This window comes from Quercus suber, unplaced genomic scaffold (genome assembly GCF_002906115.3).
Source record: "Quercus suber isolate HL8 unplaced genomic scaffold, Cork oak 2.0 scaffold_564, whole genome shotgun sequence".
NCBI lineage: Eukaryota > Viridiplantae > Streptophyta > Magnoliopsida > Fagales > Fagaceae > Quercus > Quercus suber.
The window spans coordinates 459161-469984 of NW_027070009.1; the positions used below are offsets into that span (position 1 = coordinate 459161).

General features: G+C 34.4%; 1 protein-coding gene and 2 long non-coding RNA genes across 3 annotated transcripts; 2 read left to right on the plus strand and 1 right to left on the minus strand.

Moving 5' to 3' along the window:
- Window positions 1-6015: 6015 nt before the first annotated feature.
- LOC136063713 (uncharacterized) lies at window positions 6016-7469 on the plus strand. The gene is made up of 2 exons (XR_010625330.1): window positions 6016-6248; window positions 7078-7469. It is a non-coding gene; the product is annotated as an uncharacterized LOC136063713 (long non-coding RNA).
- A 468-nt stretch (window positions 7470-7937) lies between these two features.
- LOC136063711 (uncharacterized) lies at window positions 7938-9748 on the minus strand. The gene is made up of 2 exons (XR_010625329.1): window positions 9273-9748; window positions 7938-8664 (listed from the first exon to the last, which is right to left on the minus strand). It is a non-coding gene; the product is annotated as an uncharacterized LOC136063711 (long non-coding RNA).
- A 315-nt stretch (window positions 9749-10063) lies between these two features.
- On the plus strand, window positions 10064-10824 carry LOC112025866 (uncharacterized acetyltransferase At3g50280; the record flags this gene model as incomplete). The annotated part of the gene is made up of 1 exon (XM_024058552.2): window positions 10064-10824. A coding segment is annotated over exon 1 (672 nt), but the record flags the coding sequence as incomplete, so codon positions are not given.

The following is a 10824-nucleotide window of genomic DNA, read 5'->3' on the forward strand; positions in this document are numbered from 1 at the left end:
TTTTAGTTTGGAAATTGAAGGCAAAGAATTTATTTGAAAAGATATTCATAGTTTCAAAGAAGACATCTATGAATAAATGTTAGAGGTTAGATGAAGTTTTAGTAAATTATATAATGGTGTGAAGTAAACTTTATCATGATTTATTAAGTTTTAGTCCTAGAGTAATGTCACACTACCATAGCTAGATGTTTAAATGCAGCATCTATTCCACACCATGATTTTATGTTTAATTTGACAAGGATGGACACCCACTTTATTTTTCATGTAATAACAGATTTTTTTGTTTACTGGCATGAATAATGTATTGAATATTGAATTTATGAGTGAAGTAATTATTGCATTGTTATTATACGTTCCTTTCTCCCTTACAGGCGCATCGAAAGCATGCAGAGTTTCTAAACAAGAAAATAGAGATGTATGATGAGTTAGCTATTGTCGTGGGCAAGGACATAGCCACAGGTGGCTTTTCAAAGTCCTATATAGATTATAAAAATGAGCTAGATAATGGCGACAGTGCTGAATTTGTTGCAGATAATGTGGAGGAAGATGTGCTCGAAAAAGGTAAGAATGTAGTCGAGTCATCCACAACTGGGTCGGGAATTTCCAAGTCCCGTAAAAGAGGTCGTGCACCTTCTACTGCTAATGATAGTGTGTTGACTGATCTGTCTGATCAGTTGAAGGAAATAGCTACGGCTCTTAAAGAAATCAATCGGGGCCCGGTAGATTACACATCTCTTTATAATGAGGTTATGGCTATGATGGCGGATGGGTATAGCGAAGAAATGCTTGCAACTACGTTTGACCATCTGTGTGAAAATGAGAAGGTAGCACGGGGATTTCTGGCCAAGAATACTAGGCTGCGAAAGATGTGGTTGGATAGTTTTTTTTTCTCACAACTTTGACTTGTCTGTTTCATGTAGACTGTGACAGTAGCTTTATGAATTCACTTTTGTTGTAGAATTAGTATTAACTACCATTGTATTATATATATAGTACTTTGTATTATTGGGACAATACAATTGCCCAAATTATGTATCTGTACTATTCAGATACCACGAGTAGGTATCATTTTTGTACACCATGGAGGTGTAATGACAATGGTGAACAATGAATGTGGCTATTTTTATATTAATATTATCGGTATATTTAAATGATTATTTTTGATGTTGAAGTGGATGATTATTTTTGTACTGTTACAGATATGTATACGCAATGCAGGTGTATGTTGAAGTGGATAATTAGTTTCTAATTATTACAGGTTTGTCTAGATAATGTAGGAGTTGAAATTTGTAAGGCATTATATATTTTCCGTAAATTTAATTCACAAATCAAACATGAAAATTGATTTTCCGGAAAAAAAGGATTTCATTTTCCGTAAAATGTTTACCTAAACTAAACATAAAAATTGATTTTCCGTAAAACAAAAAGCATTTTCCGTAAAATGTTTGACCGAACCAAACACCGGAATTGATTTTCCGTAAAACGATTTCTGAGACAGCCAAACAACCTCAATACATTTTCCTTTTCCAGAAAATAGCATTTCCGGAAAATATGTATTTTCCGGAAAACGTTTTACGCGAACCAAACACAGCCTTAGTGAAGAGAACATTCAGCCCATTGTCAGAAATCTGACTGATGCTGAGTAAGTTAGCCTTCAATCCATCAACATACCAAACATCTTCAAAGACTAGCAACCCTAGAATGTCTATAGTTCCAATGCCTTTAATCACAGATTTGCTTCCATCTCCAAAAGTGACTATCCCAATCTTTCCTTCAAAGAGTATCTTGAATAAACCTTTGTTTCCTGTCATATGACTGGAACAACCACTATCCAAATACCAAAGACAAGAATCACATGTATTTAAGGCGGTTAAAGCAGTATAACACAAATAATTATCATCACATGTGATTAGACCAAGATGCTCAAGGAAAGATTTAGCGAAAGCAACAAGAGACAAACACAACAAGTAGGCAAGTTGACACATAAGCAAAAAGGTTTTCCAAGAATCCATGACAACAGGGGTCAAGGATCAGCTCAGAGATCAAAAGATCTACAACAAGAGAGCTACCCGCTTTGATACCACTTGTGAGTTTTTAGACCCCTTAAAACACAATTGAATTAACCTAGTTAACAAGTCAAGTTATTATTTAGTCCAAATTTTAGATCTAGGTTAACACAATGACAATCATATCAATATAAAGTGCGGAATATAAAGAACACAAAGATATGATGATCCAAGAAATCAAACCGGTAAAAAACTTGAGGAGGATTTAACCTAGCTATCCTCAAGGTAAAACTGAATCCACTATGAAAGAATCGAAGTTTACAATAGCGACTTAAACCACTAACATCCTAGTGCTACCTCATGTAGAAAACTTACTAATACGACCACGCATAAGTTCTGAGACCACGAACTTCTTCTTTCATGGATTCTCTAGCAAGTACAAGTACTCCCACTTGTGTATCTTTAAGCTCTTTAGTGCAGCAACTGAATGATCATCAAGCTCTCAATGAAATCTCTTTCTTGATAATCCTAAATATGTGTGAAGGCAACCGCGTCTCAGATCTCACAAGAGATTCACACACACAGTAAGCATAGGAACATCAAAACTGTGGCTAGGGTTTCCCTTTTATACCTAACGCAAAACATAAAACCCTACATATCATATAGGCTTAGGGCTGAGTTAGAAATTCTGCAAAAAAAACATTCTGCCTGACTTTCGATCAGTCGAGTCTAATTCTCGATCAATCGAGCCAGACTGAATTGCACAATGAATTCTACAGCAGCTCGATTCTAACTTTACATAAATCACATACTTTGAGCAAGTCTAAAACAAGACTAAACAACCTGATTTAATCATGGTTTACCAACAATACAAATTAGAATTCTAATACATTAGTATCTAAGTACTTAGAACCTAACAAACCATAAAGGTATAAAATACGTTGTTTACGGGATTTTGCCCATGCAGTTGGTATAGTATTATATGTATGTTTGATTCGAAATTATATGAGTATGGGTACTTTTGATAGCTTATACTAAAAGGACAATGTTACAGATATATATCACTATAAGTAAAGGTTATTAAAATTGCTTTTTGTTTAATAATTAAGTAAGATAAAGTAGAGAAAAGAATATGCTAATTTATTTATATCCTTAGTTTAGGATTAAAGTACAATATCATAATCCTGACTCAGTGTCAAAGGAGGAGCAAGACAACACTTTGTGGCGATAGGTGAGTGAAATTTTGAAGAAAAGATGAAATCGCAACAAAGATTTTGATGGAAATTGGAAAGGAACCACAACAAAAACTTCAATGATAACTGAATAGGGAGAGGTCATTTTAACTTGACAAGTAGAAATCTGAGTTTGGCTCTGGCTAATTGAGGGTTAGCCAAGGAAGGCTCCAATAGTTAAGTCAGTAAATTGGTGGAGAGAGTGTGGAAGTGAGAATAGAAAAGTAACATTTTAAAGACTTGTTGGCTTTGTTTAAGGAATGAAAGGGTATTTGAAGAGTATGGAGAGACGCTTTTGATGAGAAATAGTAAAAAAAAAAAATGCAGAGGACTTGCTAAATTGTTGTTTCTTCAGGTTAATTGCGGGGACTTGTGGCAAGGCAAGAATTCTAATATGCAAATAGACAAAACAAGTCTAATAATATTAAATGCAATGGCCGGTTGTTGAGACACAATAACTATTTATGTGAAGGGTGTCAATGGATATTTCTTTTGAGAATGATTATTCTGGTCGATCAACCAAAAGGAAAGGATCCATAAGCTAGCAGCCATATTATCTTGAGATGGTACGAAATTGTTACATTCCTCTAAACTAGGCTACTTGGCCATTGTAATTGGACATGGTCCTTGGTATTTGGTCAGTTGTTTGGCCATTGTGATTAGCCACTATATTCGGCCATGGTCCTCGTACAATTTGTATTCTTTATGGGACAAAGGCCTAAACAACCCCACACACCCACCACACCCCCCCCACCCCCCCCCCAAAAAAAAAAAAAAACTGTGGCATTTCTTCTTACTTAATAAAAATGTAAAATTTGCTAGGCACGCTTGTGGATTGACTACATGACTATAATTGCTTCAATAAGAGTTAATATATACTTTTTAAGATCAACTTGAAATTACTATATAAACTTCATTGTCTTCTATTTTTAACTTCACCGCACCGGAAGATGGTATTAGAACGGTCTCTAACACTACTTTATCTATTTTATTAATTTATTTTACAATTCATCCTATATTTCAGTTTTTATTTTTACATATAATCTAATAAAATAATAGAAAGTATTCTTATCTCTCTTTTTCATCCCATTATCTTTTTCTTTTCATATACAACCACAAGATTTTTTTTTTCTTTACAACCTATGAACAGTAAGATTACATATGTGCAACTTTACTATTCATAGGTGGACAAAATTGGGAAATGCCCCATTTGGGTAAAAATAGCAGCATAATGCCCTTTTTTCCAAACTATATAGGGAAATGCCCCTCTTTTGTAACTCGATTTTCTCAAAATCGAGTTATAAAAAAAAAAATTCTGGAGCCCTATAGCGGCGTTTTTAAGGACCTATAGCGACATTTTTAGGATCTATAGTGACGTTTTGTAACTCGATTTCCATAAAATCGAGTTATATGCAATTTTTTTAATTTTTTTAACCTATAACTCGATTTCTTATAAATCGAGTTAAAAAACGCCACTATAGGTCCTAAAAACGTCACTATAGGCTCATAAAAAATGCCGCTATAGGGCCTAACTCGATTTTGAGAAAATCGAGTTATAAAAGAGGGGCATTTCCCTATATAGTTTGGAGAAAAGGGCATTATGCTGCTATTTTTACCCAAACAGGGCATTTCCCAATTTTGTCCTATCATAGGTTGCAAGCTTTTTTAGGTGTACAAACTCAGATAGAGTAAGTTTTTACTGCCTTGAATTGTAAAATAACAATTGAACACTCCCCAATGTTGGTGGTCTGAGGCTCTGAGCAAACAAAGATGAAGAAGGATCAGCAGAAGGTGAGGAGAAGAATTTGTATTACAATTATAAGATGAACATTTTTAATTATGAATATTGTCAAAGTACGTTTTGCAAAAATTTGAAGAATATTTTTTAATGAAATGTTTTATTTTGTGAAAATATTTATAATATTTAATACACATGATTTTCAGATTTAACAAAAAGTTTGAGCTCCATTTAATATATTTTTCAGTAGAAGATTGAGATTAAATATTTTAGAAACAACTGTTTCGATTTTTTACTTTTATATTTAATTAATACTGAACATAGATACTTTAATATTTCATGTATTTATCTATTTTTGAAATACAGTTTTGTTCTGTTTTTTTTTTTTCTTTTTTTTGGCCCCTTCCAAATGGAGAATCCTGCTTTTATCCTTTGTTGTAGCTCCAACCGAGAACCGACAAATCTTCATCACAATCGGCCAAAGACAAGTGCCATTATAGACCGTATAATACACAAACTAATTCAGCTTTATTAAAAAGCTAGCAACAGCGGTCCCACCACAGATCCAAAACACACAACCCAACACTCAAGAACCCATTGTTACTTAAAAAAAACGCACAACAACCAAATAAAAAATTTGGAACATTATTATTATTATTATTATTAATTTAACTTCAAAATTAGTTGCAACTTAACATTATAAATTTAGTTAATAAAATAAATATTATTACATATTTTAAAATTTAAATTATTAAATTATATTTTCTTTACATTCTTAATACATTTGTCAAATTTTATTTATCATTTTTTTAATTTACCGACAAACTCTCGTAGTGCCATTACTCAATTACCACGTCAGTGACCATTAGTGATTCCCATGGATTGTTAATCGCATTTTAGTATAAGAATTTAGGGATACTTATATTTTACCCAGTTGTGATTTGCCTCTAATTTAATTTGCTTATCCGTGATTTCATTTTTGACACTTTATCTACTCGTGGTTCATTCCGTCTATACTCCGTAACCTACCTCTAAATATTCTGTTACTCTAACATGTTTTGTCCAAAAATTGAACAAAAAATCAGATCAAACACTCCTCTCCCACACTCCATCTCTCACGCTTGCTCATCCATTCTAAACCGAGAATCGACTGGGTTTTGTTTGTGCAAGAACATAGAGGAAGGAGACCCACGGATTCTAGAAGAAGGAGACCCACAGATTCGTGTTTGGGAACATTTTGGTCTTGAATCCGTTCGGATTTCTCTTTGCTTGGTGAGCTACTTTAGATGTTTTGAGCATGAAATTTTGATTTTTCTTTTACTTTCATTTGCTCTTTTCCTCTTATTCTAGGTAGATTTAATGTTTGAAACCTAGGGTTTTAATTTTTTTTTTTTAAAATTGGGTTTCTACAAAGTAAAAGTGGCCATGTTTTAATTTTGACATGTTCTTTTACTTTTTGGTTTCTGCAAAGTGACCATTGAACCAAAAATTCGGCCATTACATTAGCTATGACTCTGGGAGTTCATAGATTGGCCAAGTTATCTAGCTTTATCAAAATTAGCAAGTGGGAATGGGATTGCCCTGTTGCCAAGTTTGAGCGGCTGGTTACTGTCAAAGATAATAGTTTTGAGGTTCAAATTAATGGGAATGAAATTGGGTTCTGCAAAGTGGTGTTTTGTATTGCCGATTTTTGCTGTCAAAGCAGCAAAGATTTTATTCCAATGCAGCAGAATTTTTTGGTACTACTGAGTTTTAAAAGCAGCAGATTTGTAAAACTTTAGACTTGCTATAAAACCTTTTCTTTTCTTTTATCCTTTTGTTGCTACACAAAGAAAATTTTAGATAGAAAGAAACAATACAAGTAATTAATGTAACATTTAGCCATATGAACAAAGTTTAATAGTTGTTTTATATATTGTTATTTGTAGCCTTACTAAGTTCATTCGTTGAGATAGGTAGCCCTCAAACTTTACCTATTGTGAATCATAGTCTGTAAGCTTGCATTTCCCCTTCTTCATATTATAGACACTTTTCATTGTTGCATTGTCTAGACAAAATCATTTATTATTATTATTTATATTGCTATTGTGATAATTTTTAGGCTTAAACCATCAATATCAACATCTCAAAGGATTTTCAGGTACCAATCAGACAAGATACTTGCTCATTAGTCAACCAACCAGGACATCGGTGGCTGATTCTCCTCTACATAACTGCTTTGTCATTGTAAATTGTAATGTTGTAACCATGTGCCATTTAAGTGCATCATGCTTATGAACCTCTTGAACAGATAATAAGCAAAAGAGCCATGTTTAGCAACAATTTTCTAGTTTAGTTGTATTTGTTGTCTTTGTAGTGGGTAGTGGTTTCGACTTTCAAGTGTAACGTGTATTTAGTTGTATGCTCACATGTAACGGGTTTGATATAGTTAGAAGTTCTTTGTCAATGACATTTGCCTTTAATTTTGTGAGTAGAGTAAACTATCTTTTTTTACTTTTTATTTTGCCATATGTACTGTTCATAATGATAAAAACGTAGACTTGACAAAGATTCAGTAAGTATTAAAGATTGTGGATGCAGTTACTAAATCCAAAAGGCTTTAATAAATTATGACTTGACTTTGGACACCATATATAACAAGTGGAAAATGAGCAAAGGTGAAAATGATATTTGCAGCCAACATTGGCAAAATTAGTTTTGGAGAGAAACATCCTGAAAATCAGTGTTGCTTTTATTTCTTCTCTCACCATTGTTTGTCCTGGAAGTTGTAGTTACATTTCAGAGCAAGTGCTTTTATTAGCTTCGCTAGTTCTTTTGTCACTTCTGCAAAGTGACACCACATCCCAATCAAAGGGCCTTCTTAAGATTAGTAGTCACATACAGAGCCTTAGGCTTAACTAAGCAAATTAATCTTATACTCCAGTTAGACTTACAGTACAGTTAATTAAACTCAATTGAAAAGTTGACACTTCTGAACAATTATTAACATCTAGTGCTTAAATAACAATTGCTCATGATGATAAAGCTCAATGATGCAAAAAAAATTATTTATTTCAAACCATCTAGCACTAGCATGACAACATTTAGCAATGAAATTCCTACTTTACAAACATAAGTTCCCATTACATCAACAAGCTCAGATAAACAAAATTCGGAGTGAAACATAATCTTCAGAAGTACTAGTTCTTTTCGCAACAGCATCGCAAAGCTCAAAAATTTCTAAACTGGAAGACCATCAAGCCTCTCATCATAACTGGAAATTTCAAACCCATTGGGAATGATATACAGACCCCTTGCACCAAGGGAGACCCCCTTCAACATCACATGACAATGAGTACATTCAGCCCTTTGCCTGGTCTTCATGTAGCTCAGCATATAGCATTTTATAGAGGGCATGTAAAGTGAATAATAGCTAGCACTGAAAAATAACAGCATTAGCTACACAAGCAATAAGGCATTTTTCCAATCAGATGCTCAATCAATAAGGCATTTTTTTCCAAGCAACAAAGCCACCACAAATTAACTTTCTAGACCAGTCTTTTGATAATTGCAACTTGCAAGAAAATATTTCCATTATGCTAGACCCTTGGTTAAAAAAGCATTAAATCCTCCCTGCAAGTTCTGCCTGCTGCTTGCTGCTTCTAAAAATCTGCCTGCTGCTTTGAAAATTCAGTAATACAAATAAAATCTGCTGCATTGAAAAAAAATATGTTGCTTTGACTGCAAAACTCAGTAGTATAGAAAACTGCAAGATTGAAGCTGCCAGAATGAAAAATCTGCTGCTTTGAAAACTCAGTAATACCAAAAAAATTCTGCTGCATTGGAATTAACTCTTTGCTGCTTTGATAGCAAAACTCAGCAATACAAAACACCACTTTGCAGAAACCCAATTTCATTACCATCAATTTGAACCTCAAAACTATTATCTTTGACAGTAACCAACCGCTCAAACCTGGCAACAGGGCAATCCCATTCCCACTTGCTAATTTTAATAAAGCTAGATAACTTGGCCAATCTACAAAACTCCTAGAGTCATAGCTAATTTAATGGCCGAATTTTTGGTTCAATGGTCACTTTGCAAAAACCAAAAAGTAAAAGAACATGTCAAAATTAAAACATGGCCACGTTTACTTTGTAGAAACCCAATTTAAAAAAAATAAATAAATAAAAATAAATAAATAAATAAATAAAACCCTAGGTTTCAAACATTAAATCTACCTAGAATAAGAGGAAAAGAGCAAATGAAAGTAAAAGAAAAATCAAAATTTCATGCTCAAAACATCTAAATTAGCACACCAAGTAAAGAGAGATCCGAACGGATTCAAGACCAAAATGTTCCCAAACACGAATATGTGGGTCTCCTTCTTCCAGAATCCATCGGTCTCCTTCCTCTGTGTTCTTGCAGAAACAAAACCCAATTGATTCTCGGTTTAGAATGGATGAGCAAGCGTGAGAGAGAGAGAGTGTGGGAGAGGAGTGTTTGATATGATTTCTTGTTAAATTTTTGGACAAACGTGTTAGAGTAACGGAATATTTAGAGGTGGGTTACGGAGCATAGACAGAATGAATTATAGGTGGGTAAAGTATCAAAAATGAAACCACAGGTAGGCAAATCAAATTAGAGGCTAACTACAGGTGGATAAAATATAATTATCCCAAGAATTTATGTTTTTTATTTTGCAAAAGAAATTTTTTTAATATATCCTATATCAAAGTATCGGCTACATGCCTTACAAAGTACAGACCAGTGGCATCTTTATTAACAAAAGTTACAATATCAAGGGTAGGGGGATTAAACAAAATAACAAACCCTTCTTGTTGCATACATCCCTCCTTCGCTAGTCTATCAGCTGCCTGTTTGTTTCCCGATTTTTAGGACAATTATTTTAAGTTGTAATGTCTAGCTGTCTATTAAATTAATATAAATTTACTGCTCACTTTCTGGTAGAAGGTCGCGTCAAAAATTATTGAACTAGAATTATTTATTTATTTATTATAATATACTGCATTGCTAGAAGGCCACGTCATCCTGTCAACCCCAACTGCGCATCTTAGCTCGATTTTAGGCCTTAAATGGCAACCTGGGCATGATCATACGCTAGTGTTTGATGAGATTCGACCTACAGTGTTTCTTAGCAAAGTCCTACACTACTGTGCGTAGAAATCAAATTTCAACATGGTTCACTTCCTTTCCACCAGTACTATCCGACCCACCAGTAACAATTACTCAACCAGAAGAATCGAGTTGACTCCATGGGATCTCCGCTTCCTCACATACGGTCCTATTCAAAGGGTCCTCATCTTTCTCAAACCTACAACTTCACAGGAGCAACAACTTGAAGAAAACAATGTGATTCATCACCTACAATCCTCTCTCTCCCGCACACTGGATATATTCTATCCCCTTGCTGGGCGTCTTGCCATGATTGAGAACAGTGAAGATAACACCACCTCCTTCTTCATTGACTGCAATAACCATGGAGCCCAATTCGTCCATGCAGCTGCAGATGGTACTACTATGGCTGATATCCTTGAGCCTATCTATCTTCCGCAGATTGTCGATTCCTTCTTTCTTATGAACGGTGTTCTGAACTGCGAGGGCATTTCCAAGCCGTTGCTGTCAGTGCAAGTAACTGAGCTTGTTGACTGCATCTTCATTGGTTGCACTCTAAACCATGCGGTTTGTGATGGAACCACATTCTGGCATTTCTTTAATACTTGGTCTGAGATTTCTCGAGGCACTTGCGAGAAATTGCAACCTCATCCCATATTTGAACGTAGCCATTTTGACGGAATCATCAACTTTCCGGTTCATATACCAAATATGCTTGAAGAAAAGACTCAGAAG